The following is an 18033-nucleotide window of genomic DNA, read 5'->3' on the forward strand; positions in this document are numbered from 1 at the left end:
GAATTCTACTTGGACTAGGACATCTACTTGATTAGAATTCCCAATTTGTATTAGAATTCATATAGAAGTTTGAATTCCATTTTGAATAAAGTTTTTGGCAGTAGGAACTAAATCCTAGATTGTAGGAGGTTTATTTTCTGTTTCTACATTGTATTGTGGCAATGTAGTTATTAGAAAAGAAAAGAGAAACTTTTGAAACTATAATTAGGAATTTTACAGTCACTTCTTTCAATACTAGCGCTGTGAAATAGATCCCTCGCATAGAAGTCACAACTTCTATATCTAGAAAATACTTAAGATACCCTAGGTCCTTCTTGTTAAATTCTCGGTGAAGATGGGTCTTAAGGGAGGATATATTGCCAATTTCATCCCATGCCACAACAGTACATCAACTAAATAAGAAGGAGGATAGTACCCTGAGGTCTCCTCCTCACAAAGAGGGAATAATCAGAACTGCTCCTGTAGAATCTAATAGCAATCACAGCTTTACAAAATCAATCAAACTGCGCTCGCAGTGATTGCCTATGGCCATCAAGAGCCTCTTTCAGCCAATAAACATTCTGGGAGGCCTCAGGAGAACGTCACAAAGGTGGGCGTCTCATATTGCTTCCTCTTCTAGGTATCCATGAAGGAAACCCTTATTGACATCCAGTTGGGAGAGATACAAACTACCTTCTACAGGCTGCAACCAATAATAGAACCCTAATAGCTGCCATATTGGCAATTGGGACAAAAGCATAGTTGTTGAGAGTGAGAGCAAGTGTGGGAATGGGCGCAGAAGCGAGAGACTCGCATCGGCCCTTGGCTGAAGCTCCTTACCTTGGGAGCATCTGGGAGAGTTGTTCAGGGAAAAGCAGGAAACCACCCTACACACGCATGAACACACATATGACTGTATGCATGTATGCTATTTAGTCCTTTTAAAAGATGGATGTGTGTATCAATTTATTTATAATTTAGAGTGGTATTTAAAATTGAAAAGTGTAATATACTTTTTTAGCATTATGTATATAAATGCAGAATGAGAACTCTATAGTATGAAAGTCCAAAAAAACAGAAAAAAAATAAAAAGGCCAGAAATTGTACAGTCATGATAATAACTGAACACAAGATTTGCCCAACTTCATTCTTCTAACGTATGTCTTCAGCTCCTTTTCCTTGGGTGCAACCAAGGCATTTCCATCATCATTATGGGAAATTTCAGAAATGAAGGGGTTGTAAAAGGTAGATCCCATGGTGTTGCATTGCTCTCTTCATGTCTAATGTTCTCCCCCTGAAGAGAGCAATGTTGTCTAGCAAAGGAGAAATATGAATTGGATTTAAAGAAAGTGACATCCATAGAGACATAACAAAGTCTATTAATAAGATAATAGTATTTGAAACACACGAAATGGCTTTAGGATCAAGTTTGTCTCTTTACAACCCAGAAAATGAACAAAGCACACAACCAAAAACTTTCGAAGGCATGGACAACAAAGGAGAATCAGGTAGAAGTGTTTGGATAGGAGACTTGCCTTGAAGCACTCTTGATGGCATACGATTTATAAAGGCAAAAATAAGGACAGCATCAGACCAAAAAAAAATTGAAACTTTCGTTCCAAACAAGAGGGATAGGCTAACTCCCAACAAATATTGATTTCTTACCATTTTACTTCATCTTTGTGTTTCATTAGATAAAGTGTGGTCAATCTAGTTCAATCATCCATTATTCTTTGTGATAGGAAATGAAGTTCTACAATTTTTTGATAACTAACAAATCTTACATTGGAATTGAACATGACCCAATGATGAAAAAGTCTTTGGGAACAAAGAATGCAATATGGAAAGTAGAGAATGACCAAGCCGGGTGTGCCAAAAATACACCCATACTTTATTAGCAATCACAGACATTGTAGTGCTTTGAGTTTATACAGGAGCTGGTTTTGATGCCTCTAAAGGTACAAGTACAACCTTGCATCCTCCCGACCATGCCCAAATGTCCACCCGGTAGGCAAGTTCTGAAAGACAATAAGACGGGAAAAAAGCCACACGACAATTTAAAGTCAATACTAACAGATAGAAGATGATTAGACAGCTTGTGAATATGCGAAGTGGACAACAAATCTATGGAGGAAGTTACTGAAACAGTCCCTTTTCCTTTAATTGGAACAAGGGATCCATCAAAAATCTTGACAAACTCTTGATTGGAACAAGTAGCATAAGTCAAAAAGAGAATTGGACATACCAGTCATATGTTCAGTGGCTCCTAAATCAATGATCCAAAGAGCTCGAGGAGTCGTGGAAAATGATATGCAGATATACCCAATTGGGCGTGAAGACATGCCACTTAAAATCAAGAAGCACTTCCTTGGAAACGATCACCAATTCATCCTCACGTACATAAGATGTCTAATCGCGAAGTAGATATTTTGTAGCATCCTGTTGTCAAGACACAGTATGACAAGTCTCCTCAATGGTTGTAGCTGCATATGATATGCCCGAGTATATTGCACTTAGGACGTCCAATGAGATTCCAACATGTTTCTTTAGTGTCGTGTGATTTTTCCACAATGAATACAATTGAGCTTATCCTTTACATGAAGAGTGAGGCTCCTGCGACCACCAGTACATCCCCCACCTCAACAACCACTACAGTGAGGACCTCAATTATTAAAAGAATTGGAAACAAGGGCAGATCTTTCAAATTTAGCAACCAACACAACCACAACTTTTCGGCGAGTTTCATCACATTGGAGAAGAGAGAATATTGTTCTAAGTGATGGCAGAGTTTTGCCACCCAAAACATTAGATCTTATATTCTCATATCCCGGTTAAAACCTCCTAAAAGATCTAATATCTTCTTTTGTTCTATGTAGTGATATTCTCATATCCCAGATTAGGACTGGTAGTGATTCAGTTCATCCGAAGACATAAAGAAGCCTAATAGTCACTTAATTGATAGATCTTTCTGTTTGAAGTCATTGATTTGCTGCTCCAACTCATAGGTTTTTGAGACATTTTCATGTGAGTAGGCTTTTAGCCACTATGTCCCATAACTCCTTTTAAGTATTATAATTCATAAATATGCTACTCAACTTGGTTGCATAAAAGTTAACGAGTAATGATCTTATAGGACCCTACCACACCTAGTAGCATGGGACCTCAAAAGACCACTGTTGGATTTCAATCCAAATCTCAAGATGGAACTCGAATCCCTCCTACTCTTTCTTAAAACAAGTACTCTCTCTCTCTCCTCATTCGTACTCTCCCTCTTTACTGTCTCTCTCGCCTTTCTCTCTCTACCCTCCCTCTCGCTCTCTTCTTACCGCTCTCACTATTAGGGTCTTTGTACTCCCCTTTCCTTCTCTCTTACTCCCACTCTCTCTCGCTCCACTTTCTCTCTTCTTCTTCTGATAAACCATATGGCCATCTTGGGCTTAGATAAAAAGTCACATTGAATCCTCTTCTATCTGTTTGCGTAAACCAATATGCTTCGTCTGGTGTGATGATCGTCTTTGCTCCATCCACAAGGTTGTAGAGAACATGATTTCCATCATTTTGGATTATCAGCTGGTATTTTCCAATTGAGTGATTAGTTTCCGAGACACTAGAGCTGAGTTTGAAGCCAGTACTCAGTGTCTGTTCTGATAAAATGGTGTCCATTGGGGAATCAAAGCTTTCCCATATTACCTGAGAATCAGAATTGTATGAAACGAAGTTACCATTATCAAGCATGGAAGCCAAAGAAGCCAGTACTGAGTTAAGGAACGCAGGTTCTAATTGGGCTTCACTGTTTCGTAGGATGAGCCCACCATTACTGGATAGAATGATAGAAGAGCCAACTGAAAAGGGAGGACCATCTGTGTTTGCACACCAAACCAGGGCTTTTTCCGGTGTTTTTGGCATCCAAATTTCTACTTAGAATAGTTGGGGGTCTTTGAGAGGGCAGAAGCCAAAGGGAAAGTTACCAGAAGGTGAAAGCCACTAACTTGGACTACCACCATTTGGGGCAGCAGAGGGAGAAGAACCCATGCTTATGTTTTGTGATTGGGATGATGAGAGAGAAATTGTGACTGAGAAAAGTAGAAGCATCAGAAAGGATTCCATTGATGGAGTAGAAATAGGGCCAAGAAGGTTGTTTCTTGTGTAAAGCTTGATCCAGGAGAAAGTTGTGAGGGAATGAATTAGAGTGAAGGTAGAGTGATATTCTATGTCAATACACTTGACTAAACTAACTGGTGATCTTAAATGCCAAGAAAAAGACTTATCGAGGACAAAAACGTATGGAAAATGGGTTTGATGGCTTACTAGAAGAAGAAGAGAGAGTGGAGGGGGAGAAAGCGGGAGGACGAGAGAAGGAAAGGGGAGTACAGCGACCTTAATAGTGAGAGCAGGAAGAAGAGAGCGAGAGGGAGGGTAGAGAGAGAAAGGTGAGAAAGAGTACGAATGAGGGGACAGAAAGAGAAAGAGTTACTTAAAAAAAGTACTTTTTTCAATAAAAAGAGGGAGGGATTCAAATTCCATCTTGAGATTTGGATCGAAATCTAACGGTGGTCTTTTGGGGTCCCATTCTACCAACTGCGGCGGGGTCCCATAAGATCATTACTCAAAGTTAAAATCCAGTTCATAACAATCATTTCATCGGCTTCCCAATCTGCACAAGATGAGTTTTTTGCATCTAGTTTCACTATACGACCATTAGTGGGAATCCAATTCAATCTTTAGTCGTTCTAGAAAGAATTAAACCCTCATGACTGATTGTCTCGAATGGAATCTGAAGCTTTTAAGAAAAAAGTTCTAACACTTGTTCAACGTTTGGAAGACCTTGAGTGATATCACCAGAATCTGAATGTGCAAATGTCATGGCAGGAGTAGGGTCGGTCATCCAACATTTTCCTACCCCGAAGGAATAACCTTAAATATCTTGCCCATCCAGATAGATTGTGCAGTGATTTAAAGTCCAGGGTATTCCATGCTTCATGTTATCCGTGACATTGTTATTTATTCAAGGCCAATGTTCAAAAACAAGGAGGCGGCTGCCTAGGTGGTTTGGTCTCTAGGCCGCCTAGGTGCAAAGGTGAGTGCCCAGAGACAAAGGCAAGTGCAGATTCTTGCTGATTATTGGCCTCCCCACACCTACCCCCATTTCATTCTATGTAGAAATGACTTTTTTTTACTCAATAAGTAAGTTTTGTATATAATATATTGTTCAAAACGCAGAAGTCAGAAGTACAGATCAAACATAAACATTTACGACTTTAGACTGTAAATTACAAAGTTCAAACTCAAAAGCAACATAAAAAAAACTAAAAAAAAGGGGTAAAAAAACAATATTCATTCGATTTCATTCGATTTAGGGCCAATGGACTTTTTTATTGAATTACTTTCCAAAAAGCCCAAACTACATGTCAAAATGGGAAAATAATAATGTAAATAGTCAATAACATATCAAATATATACCATAACATATTACAAAAAAAAAACAAATAGCAAACAATAATATCAGAAGACATTGACACATTGTGAAAAAAACAAATACATAACCTAATAAAAACTATTCAAATATAACAACCTTCTTGAAATGGAATCGATATCGGGCCAACCTAAATCTTTTGGTTCCCAAATCTCCTCTTTTACAACCACTAAAAGCCTCAAAAAGATTGGGGATGAATATCCTTTAATTTCGTCACGAGGAGGTCTAAAAACTGCGATCTCTATACAAATCTTCAAAATCTTGTTTCTTCAGGTTTATTCTCACTCTAAACTTCACTAACAATGTTTTTGGGAGCAAGAATGACCCCCAAAACCCTTTTCCCCCTTTTTCTAGGGGGTAAAATGATGATTTTATCCATTGCCCAAGTGTTTTTTTTTGTCATTGGGAGAGGCAACGCCTAGGCGGGTGCCTTGAAGGACCTGCCTAAAGCAGGCCGCCTAGTCCACAACTAGGGACTAGACATTTTTGAAAAAAACACCGCCTAGACGGTCGCTTCGGCAAGGTAGCCATTTTTTCATTCATTTTTCAAGGCAATAAACAGGTTACCACCTTTGTTGAAATCAGGATACACCCTCAGATTTCTATCCAAGTACTTTGTAAACATCGAAAGCACTACACAGTGCATGAGCCAGTCGGCTACACTATCGAGACTGCAAATTTCAGAGGTAAAAAGACCTTAATTATATTTGATACACAACAAACAGCAGCAAAGAAAATTAAGATATAAAGTGGCTTCAAGTTTCACCATTCAATACACATCAAATAGTTTTATCAAATCCCCTTCACCAAGATACTTATTGACTCTATGGAAACCTGCCAAGCCTTATCCTTTATGGATGGCGATTTCGGGTACAATCACATAAGGATGGCTCCCGAAGAAGGAGAAGCTACGGCATTCTTAACTCCCAAGGGATTCTACTGCTACACAGTAATATCGTTCGGGCTCAAGAATGCAGCAACCGACCACCCTCATATTTCGATCCAAGTACTTTGTAAACATCGAAAGCACTACACAGTGCATGAGCCAGTCGGTTACACAATTGAGGCTGCAAGTTTAAGAGATGAAAAGGCCTTAAATATATTTGATACACATCAACCAGCAACAAAGAAAATTAAGACAAAAGTGGCTTCAAGTTTCACCATCCGATACAATTTATGCAACTTGCTTGATCATCAAATCACCCATCAATGGGGAGAGCACCTTAAAAAATTGGCACTTTTCCCCAAAAACCAGATCAGATTAAGAATAAATCCTAGAAAATGACACTTCAGAAAAATGAAAATAAAAATATCTTCAACATAATCCATTTAAAAAAAAACTATTAAGGTTTCTCCCTGTTGTACATTCTCCAATGGTCTAGCCATGCTGCTGAAACCCGCAGTTATATGGAAAGAGTTTCAAATCTAGACTTTTTACTTTTTCGAATTTGAAACTCATTACGATACCCAGTTGAAGCGAAGGGAAAGAGAAGGAAGAAGATGAGGAAGAAGGAAATAAAATCTAGATTTATGTGAAGGGAAAGAGGAAGAAGATCTTAAGAAAAGGAAGTGGGTGCATAAGATAAAGGAGATGAGAGAGTGTGTATGTGTGTGTGTGAGAGAGAGAGAGGTGCGTGAGAGAAATTGAAGAGGAAAAAAGTTGTGTGATACCCCTTTTCGGATCAGTCACATGCATTTATTGTATTGTTATAAAAAATTACAATAAATGCCCTTATGTAACCAAATAACTCGCACCTACCTTATTAAATAAGATATTCCATTTATATCTTAAACTTACTACTGCACTTTCAGTGGAACCAAACCTGCTCAAAGAACGTGCTCAAGCCCAATACTCCAACCTACACTGGGAGTATTGAAAAAGCACTACTACTTGTACAAAAATACAGGGGTACGATAAATAACCAACAGCTAATGGCCTTTAAATAGCCACAAGTCCGCAAAGATGACCTGCCATTTAATGGATAAAATAACTTCCTAGGAGAAAATCTAATAAAGAAAGCTTACCCAAAAATGGTGCAACAGAACTGGATGACTGTAAACACCCCAGGTCAGTCCTGATTAATTTAAGCCCGATTATTTTGAGCAAAGGTACAGGTATTTGATCACCGTTAAAGGGACCTAAGGTATTGATCACTACAAGGGATCTAGGAAAGAAAAGAAACAAAGGCTGCAAGAGACAGACAAAATAAATATAAACGTTTGTAGGCCTGGATCTCTAGAAGATGTACCTGTCGGTATCCATCACTGCAAGCCTTACTCTACCACCATGTAAAGCTTGTGGGCTTGGATCTCTACGAAAGAAGAGAAACAAAGGCTGCAAGAGTGAAAAGGGAAAACAAGAAAGAGATAGAGAGAGAGAGAGAGAGAGAGATTCAATCCTGAAATAAAGATTATTAGCGACATCAATAGAAGGGATGTCACCATCAATAGAGGGGATGAAACCAGATTATAAATAGCATGCTAACAAAAGATTAGAAAGCCACTAGAATTGTGAAAAACGAAAAAAGAAAAATTAGAGAGATGGAAAATACGTTGTGGTATATTGGGAATCTAGAGCAGGCTATCAGTGCATATAGGGAAGTGTTCAAAGGGAAGAGCTAAGAAAATAAAAGTCACCAGGTAAATACTATGGGACCATCAGTCAGTCATACTATCCAAGAGGACAATTAACTACAGCTCAAGGATGTCGTGAGAAAGTTGTTGCAACAGTATATGCTAGACTAACTCACCATCATTCGAGCCTTATCCCAACTAATTGGGGTAGGCCAATATGCCACGCTAAGTATATGATGAAAAGCTGGAGGTGGTGGTAAGAGAGATATAGGGAGGTCTGACAGTCGAAAGGAACAAGATCGTTATGAATGCTATAAATTGCTTAATTTCCTCAAAGTCCACGTGAAAGACAAAAAGTGAACCTCCAAGGGGCTAAGACTGTTAAAGAGTTCTATAAGCACCCAATACTCTGCATGTGAGAGAGGATGCTAACAAGGCAAGGAGAGGCCCTAAACAAATGAACTGCACAATGACAAGGTAAACTATCAGCAGTACTCCATTAAGATACTGGGATTAAGATGACATAACACGGAAAACCTCTTTACTAGATGAAATTGAAAGGGAAACCCGCCGTAAAGCATATCGAAAGGGCAAAAAGAAAATGAGATACTGCAATCTGGAGAAGAAATTCATTAATATTTGCAGAATGCAAATAATGCAACAAGACGTGAAATTTATCTAGGAAAGACTAATGGGATGGATGGGAGGAGGAGAATAGAACGATAGGAACATTGAACATGGCTTGTATAACATGGCAAATACAAAACGAAAAGGACTGTCAAATATTTCAGAATGAGTTTAAGGAACCCATTCAAACTATAGTCGCGGATGTCCATAAATTTGTATAGCAGGCTATACACATTATACATTTCTCCAAACACACAGGAATAAACAACTGCTTTATAATTTCAGAAAACGTCAAACACGAGATGCGACCTGAATAACAGAAAGAATCATATGTGAAATGGTGATAAGAAACTACCTGTAAAAACTCCTTCCAACCTGATGGTTCAATCTGTTCAATCCGGTTGACTAAACGAATAGATCTAGCTTTCAACCGCTTAATCTTTTCCTTGGTAAGGTTGGCTGTGTCCATGATCTTTTTAAATTCAGCAAAGCCTTTTGTTCTGGAGATTTGTTTCCTTAACTTCGAAACTTTAGTTCTCTGGTCCTTGTAACTCTCCACAGCCTCATGATACACTTCTGACAGCTTCAGAACCTGATAGTATACAGTCATCTCAAAACATGCCCTACTAATCCTAAATATGATATTACATGCTAATAGGGTTCTAAAAATATTCATCAGCTACGTTACAAAACCCAATGGTACTGGGATGCATGTTAGGATCACAGTAATCAAATTGCAAAGGAAAATGAATCTTCTGGAAACAAATAACCAACCTCATCATCTTCTGAAAGGCTACTTAAAACTGGCACATTTAAACTCCATGACCATGTCTCAAGGGAGCCTTCCATAGACCATAAAGAACCAAATGCTGACTTTGCAAGCTTTTCCCATTGTAATCCTTCTTTCTCAAGAAGTCCCCTCATGATTTCCCTAGGCGATGCATCACCTTGAGACAACGGATTGTCAGGTAAGCCTGCTGTGTATATGGCCTTAATCCAATTCTCAGTGAACATATACCAAGAATTATCTGAACCAAGAGCCACATAATGTGAAGGTTCAACAACATTTGTTCCTTGAAAGTCATCGTCATCACTCAAATCCAACTCTGCATCTGCAATATCAAGGACACCATCTCCACTAATCTGCAATATCAAAATGTGAAAAATACTTCAAAAGGAATTTAAATGATTGAATGATGAATGGGGGCTCAATGAATAGAAAACGGCACATATTATAATGCACATATAGAATGAAAACATATCAGTAGGCAAAAATTACCAGCAAACATACCCACATAAATAGGAATATTAAAGTAAAAAGTTCATTGACTGCAGGAAGTCCCAAAAAGATGAATATAAACAATTGAAACAAATAACTTTCTACAATGGAAGAAGCATAAAATAGAATCTACAAACCAAACAACACAAAGGTACAATAATCTTACTTTTCAATGATGTTATTAATTTACCAAGGCAGTAAATTGGAGCTAAAATGCATCAGAAAGAAGTAAATATAGGAGGCAGAAACATATCAAAAGATATACGCAAGAAACATGTCCCCTTAATGTTTTTATGGCTGGGTGCAGTACCCCTTTTACGAATTTAATTGTTTTATCAGTTTATAAGAAGAGAGTGAGTATACTAGTACAAATACGAGATGGTAGAAAGGAGAACAAGAAATCTCAAAGAGATGCTGAGAGAGCATCACTAAGGAGGTGGCAACGAGAAACAAATAGCTAAGGAAGACAGAAATGCCCTCCTAGGCCAACCTATAGGACATACTTATTGGCTTCCTTAAGACATGTCAAGAGGACCCAATCAATCAGCAAAGCTAAAACTGAAACAAGGAAAATCCAGCAATGGCATGATAGTTGCTTTCTGGTGGTGCATCTAGTCACAATGAGATGGCCACATTCCACCATCAATGGGAACAAGGACCTACTGATCATGATCCCAACGCCAGTAACCAAACGTATCACCTCCAGCATGATGGCATTAAACAATCCCAATGGATGACAGTCCTGCCAAATCATACCCTCAATCCCCGCTGGGCCTGGATGAACTATTGAGCATCCTTCATGATTGAGCAAGACAATGCACTCAGTATCCATCCAAAAGACAGTTTTTTATTTTTATTTCATCCAAGAAAGAACCCTCTAGCCCAGCTGTGTCAACGCTTAAATAGAGAATGTCAACATAGAAGAAGAAATTGAAGCCTCAGAAGTTCTACTCTTCCAAAAGTTTGAAATATTTTGAGGATAAGACAAAGAAGACAAAGACTAATCACACGATCAGCCAATCCAAAAATGACATGACGAGCCAGTCCACAATGAGAGCAGCCCAAACCAGCATATTCTTCTGAACTGTGCACAGCCACCAACTAAAGGCTAGTCAATAAAACCTCGGAAGGAACAAAGACTTCCAGCAATAATTCATAATCAACAAGTGAACATATACAACTTGTTTAGTTACAACTTAACATCTACTTGTGTGTACATATAACATGGGATTAGAACTCAAAAGCTACAATTTTAAGACAGCACCAAACAAGCACTGAATACTATATTGCAAGACACTGATGGGCTGACAACTTTTGTGAGCTTTAGTACTTTTATCTTGTTCATATTTATGTCCTTAAAGGACGACGACTTGAACAAACATATCACAATATCAGATAACTAGAAACAAATTTAAACGCATCTTGCAAGAGTGACAGCATAAACAATCTGGTATTTATATCTCAAAAGTTCATCGGCAAAAAGAAAATGCATCCTCAGAACTAGCCCATGACTCACCAAATAGACAAGATTGAGTTCGATATTTCCCTCACACACAGCAGGAACAAGGTGCTGAGATTAGAACTTGAAACCTACCATTTTAGGATGGAGCTTCAAAAAGAAAAAAGGAAAAAAAAAACCAATATTACATAGTCTGGGCAAATTATATTTGCAGGCTCTAGTGCTCTCATCTTGTTCATATTTCTATCATCAAAGGCACCCATTTGAACAAACACTCAGAATATCAGATATAACTCGAAACAAATTAAAATTCATCTTGGAAAAATGGTGGTATAAACAATCAGCTATTTATATATCAAATAATCATAGGCAAGAAGGAAGCGCATCCTCAAAAGAAGCCCAAGACTCACCAAATATTTGGTAGAAGAGACTGAATCGATCTTTCCCAAGTACACAGCAGGAATGAGGTGATGGACAGCATCATTATCTTTATATTGTAAACATATAAAGGGTAACTGCCCGCTTTCCAGTTCAGCCAAAAGTGGCTTCAAGGCTTGCACTCTTTCAAGTTCCATTCTTTTCCGCAATTGAGTCCGGAGTCGTTTTTGTGCCTACTAGAAAAGGACACTACAGTCAAAAGATCAAAATCTGTTTTAAGGATAAGAAACAAGAACAAATTATACAGCAGATGATTATACTAGTCACTCACAGCCTGTTAAGACAAGCAGGTCCTAAAGCAATACATTATAATGCAAGTTCCTTCATGAAAGAAAATGAGCTTGCAAAAATTAAAATCAGAAACAAAAATCGAGTCCAAGTACAATGGAAGAAAGAATAGCTTTTGACCACGATGTTAATTCCAAAACATTAATCATAGTCATAATAGCAGAAAAGAAATTTATTTGTTTGTCATACTAAAAAAGCACATCATCTATACTACAACATGCTAGATGGCATAAAATAGAGGTTGAGCTCCAGAAAATGCTGCACACTAATTAATGTCCAATGGACAATTTCATGTGTGATCACAAAAGAAATTTGATATGGCACCTCCAAAATTACCATGTTAGAAAGTACATGTCATGATAGTATGGACGTGTAGGTGTTTTCTTGCCTGTACCTCCCATCTATGTGTGAGATATTTTGTGTGTAAATACCTATACCTATATCTATATCCACTTCTATATACAAATCCATGCACCAAGTAAAATAATACAAATTATCTATGTAAGTATCATAGGGAATGACGTGGTAGGATATCTGCCAACATATTCAAGTTAGACAGTTACATTGCGAATGTAGCAACACCTCACCATTCCAGACAATTTATTTAAACTAAACAAATAAAATATTTTTTTCTTTTCATAAGAAACATGTAATATTGCCCTCAGTATTCAAGATAATAGCAAGCAAGATAATAGCACGCAAAAGGAAATGACACCACATAGAGAAGATGACAAAGAATAAGGAAGCCAAATGAGGCATTTTGAAAAGAGCAAAGTCAGTGGAAGCAAGACAATGAGCTGAAATGGGATTTCAGATGCCACTACATAGGACTTTTCCACCTTTAGAGCATAGGTGCCCTCTTAAAGAAAGTATGGCATCTAACAACTATGCAATCAAAATATCTGAATTTGGAGGGAGAAGATATTCCCGCACCGCATACTTCATAGTCAGCAATGCCAAAAGTACTAAAGACCACTAACAGCATATCTCCAATTTTCCTTCAATTCAAGTGTCGTAATATAAGAAAATGGAAATTGCCAACCAGGCACATATCAAATTTACCAGTAGAAAAGACAAAAATTTGGAATACCCTTAGTTCTTCCTGCAGTTTAATTATCTCATTGTATGATGACCCAAGCAATTTTTCCCTACTTTTTCTGTCAACAGCTTCATTGCTAACTTCTACAGTTAGCATTTCAATTTCCCCTTCTATCCTGCTAAGCTCTTCTTTTGCAGCCACCATGACATTACTCCCAACATAGTTACCAAAGCTTTGTTCCACTAATTGCCGAGCTTCTTCTAGTGTTCTTCCTGCACGAAAAACCTTCAGAACATCTGCTTCTTTGGATCCGCGAGTAACATTGGCACCCTGTAAAGAATAATTGCAAAACAAAAATAACCTAAAGGTCAAAAGTTTGCCAGGAAGGTGAAAAGCCACAAGATAGCTCAAAGATCCATACTGCCAAAAGATTCAACACCATCCCATATGAAGCAGTAAATTGCGACACAAGAGGTTCTGGACCAGCAAAGAGAAGCTTGCAGCATTCTTCGACTCCTTCAAATGGGGTCTGGATAAGAACAACATGGCCCTGTTTGTCAATACCACGACGACCAGCTCGACCAGCCATTTGCAACAGCTCATTTGAACTTAAGAGGATGCGTCCAGTATCAATCTTTTTACTCAGGGATGCAATAACAGCTGTTCTTGCTGGCATATTGATTCCAGCTGCTAGAGTCTCTGTAGCAAACACAACCTTGATAAGGCCCCTCTGGAAAAGCTCTTCAATAAATGATTTCCATAGAGGCAAGCAACCGGCATGATGAGCTGCAACCCCTCGCATAAGGCCTCTGACAGCCACTTCTCTAATCGCATCTGGGTACTGGGTACGAAACTTCTTCAAAGCCAATCCAACTTCATCCATTTCACAATCATCCAATAGCATACATTCCTCAAGGTATTGAACAGCTGCATCACATCCTTTCCGGCTAAAAATAAACCAAATAGCTGGAAGCATGTCCCTTGCCCTGAGATGCCTCAATGTGTCTCTCACCTGAGGAACCTAAGAACAAGAATAAAGAGTTTGATTAGAACATTAGCTCCGGGAAAATCATCAGAATTCTAATCCATGAACACAAGGTTGAAACCAGCACATAATCTAGATGGCATTCTTTTTTTTAAGAATGTTTAAAATATATCTTTTTTTTGAGAAAGAAGACGACATACTTGTGAGCGACGTATTATATTTATGTCATTCTCTGATAATGATGATTCACCAAAGTCAGTGGGGATGGTACCATAGCTTCGCTCTCTCTCACCCTTTCTAGCTTTCCGCCTTCCCAAACCTTCCTCCCGATAGGACATGGCTCCCAAAGCATAGCGTTGTAGATGAGCAAGTGAGAGCTTCCTGTTTGAAAAAAGCAAGAGAATGCAACATGTTATACAGATCTCAGCTCCATGTTAAGAGAATAGGAAGCAGGGGGTGGGTGTGTGTGTGTGTTTGGGGGTGGGGGGGGGATGCAAAAGCCCCTAAGCTAATTTCTATGGCATCAGCGCACGAGCTAAAAACTAAAAAAAGGGCCTTTCCACAAGGACGCATTTTACCCCAAATTTTCCACGTACACTCTCTTGAGCTCAAAGAACAATCTCCAAAAAAAACAAAAAAAAGATAAAACAAAAAAACAAGAAAAAGAACCCAGAAAATGAAATTTATGAGAAGAGAGAGCTCAATGAATATCAACCGTCCACTTTAGACCTAAGCCTTTAAGAACTCCAATCAAGTTTCTTTTATTTTATTATTTTTGTTTTTATAGCATTCATCTGATGATAACAGGAAGAACTACAAATTTAGGGCCCAAACACCATTTTTCTTTCCGGACACAGACGGCCTATATTAATTACATTGCCTCACAAAAAACAAACATTTTCTGGGGAACTCTTTTTTTGGATTTCTTATCATAAGCTTATTCATTAGGATGCACATGGTTTTTCTACCGAAATAGGATCAAACAAATTCCCCTAGATAGGTCTTTTAAGGCGTTTTGGGCCCGTGAGTTAATGTTGTGGAAATTAGCTCAAGGGTGTACTTAATTTCACACGTGCGCGCACACACACACACGACTCACACCACACATATGACACACACACATACAGAGTTAGATATACAGGCAAAGCTTGAGGGAATCATCAATTAAAGCATGGCATTATCACAAAATAAATTTACCTCTCAGCAGATGCTACAGAAAATAAACTGAGAAGACAATGAAACCACTGAATCAACAGATAAGGATAACATAAATAATGATATACATCAACAACATCACTTCGAAGCGTGTTGGGAGCAATATTCTTGTAGTTCTGAAATAATAAATGTGAAGTTCAAGCATGTTTTTCCTAATTGGTAAAACTAATTCTGAGCTATTGAAACAGATTATTAAACATTTCAGAGGTGATTTAAGATAATACAAGCAAATTGTGAGCAACATAAACTGAGAGCGAACATAAACAAGGATCACAGCAACTGAATGCCAATTTTAAATCTATATATCTACATCTACAATACGGACAAAAGAAAGAATCTAAGGCATGGTATCAGAACTTCTAAGATGAAGTTTCAAATTGTCAAGTTCGATGACATAAAGCATAGTATCAAAGTTTTAGCAAAAGGAAAGAACTTGAGGCATAATGTCAGATCTTCGAAGATGAAGTTTCGAAATGTCAAGTTCGATGACATATAGCTTAATATCAAAGTTTTAGCCGAAGGAAACAGGTATAGCAATCAAATGTTTCTTCTAGAGGGCCACTTTTGAAAAACCTCAAGAAATAATCATTATTCCATTGGCCCACCGTCGCTCTGAATATGTCTCTGATAGGTTCATGAGTGTGGAGCCACAACAATGATTATCATTCGAACAAAATCTAATAACACAGCTACAACATTATTTCAATTTACTTCACCATTTTGAAATCTTAGAATACTAATTTGTCTGAGATCCCTCAGGTCATATAATTAATTACATTGCCGCACATTGCCACACACGCATGCATGTGGATGCATACTACATATACACATGAATAAATTTTTCCTCTATTTCTTTTTCTTCTAAATGAATAGCTTTCCTTTAAAGCTATCAACCAAAATAAGAAGGCCAGTTCAGGAAGTACAGTTAATTTTCCAGAATAAACATAGAAAAGCATGCAAAAGGATGGATTATCTCAGCTGCCTCTACCACTATATTCCGTTGAAGTGTTAATGTTGATGCAACTGGTAATACACACTAACTTTGTACTTCTCTTCATGAATTCTAGAGACAAAAAACAAAAAAGAGAAAGTAAACTGAAGTAAATCACATACACAGAGAAGAAAAAAAATTTGCCAATATCCCATTAAAACTACAGGAACTGCTCTTACTTGTTCATCTTCGTTCCTTTCTCATCAAGAAGTGGTAACAAGGAATTCTTCAAAGAGAAATGCCAATTCAAGGGAACAGGTCGCTTGGTCGACGTTATCAACTCTGTAGGACCATGAATCTAGGCCACAAAAGAGGCCAAGCATTAGGTTTCCTTTTCCTATGTTACCATCTTTAAAACAGTAAATAAGACAGATAGGGTAAATTGCACTCTCAAAATAGTAAACAGCATTCAGATCGATATTCGAAACACTTAAAAGTGACATGTTACAAGGAAGAGAGATAAAGAAAATGTGCAAAATAACTCATATAACGATCCTGCAGCATATTCCAAAAAACAAAATACTTATGTGGACATTTTTGGAAGGGACTGTTAATATGAAAAAGTAAGAATAATTTGTGCAGGAAATAAATAATTCCTAAGCCTTCCATAGATAATCTTCTATTAGGCAAACCTGTAAACTCGAGTGATTCAATAAACAAAAATTCAAACAAAGCACATGGTAAAAACAATTCAGTGGCAAAGAATACAGACCACCTTGGGATGGGTGGATCCAACATTTAGCTTTACAAGGATCAAACAGAACCATAGTCCCAAGTTCCAACTCTATTTAGAATGCAGCCAACCTATGTGGGCAGCATCGTGCCTATTTGTTCCAAGCAATTTTATCAGGACAGGACCAGCTATCGAAACAGTCGGGGCACTGGTTGAGTTGGAATGGTTGAACCATACAATTTCACCAGGTCAGACCAGTAAAATTTAAAAATAACATATAAAAAATATATAATATAAAATATAAATAATTTGAGAAAATTAAAAAATCTTAAAAACATAGAAAATTATTAGGAACGATAAAAAACTTATAAATTCATAACTAGACAGTATTAGAACCCAAAGTTATGAAATAACAAAATGTATCACACAAAGCACACCACTGGGGCAGCAATTCTATAAGCAATAATCAATTACACAATGAATTTGAGGGGTATAACCTATAAAGTAAATCAATAAAGTCCAAAAGTTAATCCCATAACATCCACAAAATTAAAGAGCCCCACAATCCCAGTCTCATCTTACAAGGAGGCTAAGACATAAACCACAAAGGCATAAAGCACACAAGCAATCCAAGATTCCAAATTCCACGGTTAGTTACATAATAAATGGAAGTTTATCTTCATCTTCATCTCCATTCCTTCTTCTTCCTCATTTTCACCTTCCTGATAATCATCATTGATCACTACTCCACTTTAACCCTCTAAATCATCATTTCCACCACCTATGAGAAAGATTTTTATTTACTAAGGTATTATTTAGTATTTACTAACAAAATATAGGAGCTTAAGATCATGATTCTTGAAATATCCAGATTTCCACATCAAGCACGTAAAGCTTAAAAGCGAAGACTTAAAAATTCATCTCAATGTGGTGGTTCCATCCCCATCCAATTATCTGATTGCTCTTCCATGCCTTTGTGAAGTGGATGCACTTTCTTGACTAACCATTTTTCA

The 18033-nt window shown here is 37.7% G+C and overlaps 1 protein-coding gene across 15 annotated transcripts in view; it reads right to left on the minus strand.

Moving 5' to 3' along the window:
- Positions 1-18033, minus strand: part of EMB25 (DEAD/DEAH box helicase) — a 66415-nt gene that overhangs the window by 17214 nt on the left and 31168 nt on the right. For 7 of the 15 annotated variants that reach the window (XR_016041944.1, XR_016041943.1, XR_016041945.1 and 4 more), the window contains 7 exons: positions 16527-16645; positions 14342-14522; positions 13578-14177; positions 13208-13486; positions 11802-12002; positions 9428-9796; positions 9009-9245 (listed from right to left, as the gene is read on the minus strand). Coding sequence is in view for 4 of the 15 variants with exons in the window: in XM_020664604.2 (XP_020520263.2) it covers positions 9009-9245; positions 9428-9796; positions 11802-12002; positions 13208-13486; positions 13578-14177; positions 14342-14522; positions 16527-16645 (1986 nt within the window). In the remaining 11 variants the exon portion in view is untranslated. Of the gene's footprint in view, positions 1-9008; positions 9246-9427; positions 9797-11801; positions 12006-13179; positions 13487-13577; positions 14178-14341; positions 14523-16526; positions 16646-18033 lie in introns of all 15 variants that reach the window. The other 8 variants (XR_016041953.1, XR_016041954.1, XR_016041952.1 and 5 more) reach the window with 2 other exon arrangements.

Source organism: Amborella trichopoda, chromosome 10 (genome assembly GCF_054954075.1).
Source record: "Amborella trichopoda isolate Santa Cruz 75 chromosome 10, AtrichopodaSantaCruz75HAP2 v2.0, whole genome shotgun sequence".
NCBI classification, from domain to species: Eukaryota; Viridiplantae; Streptophyta; class Magnoliopsida; order Amborellales; family Amborellaceae; genus Amborella; species Amborella trichopoda.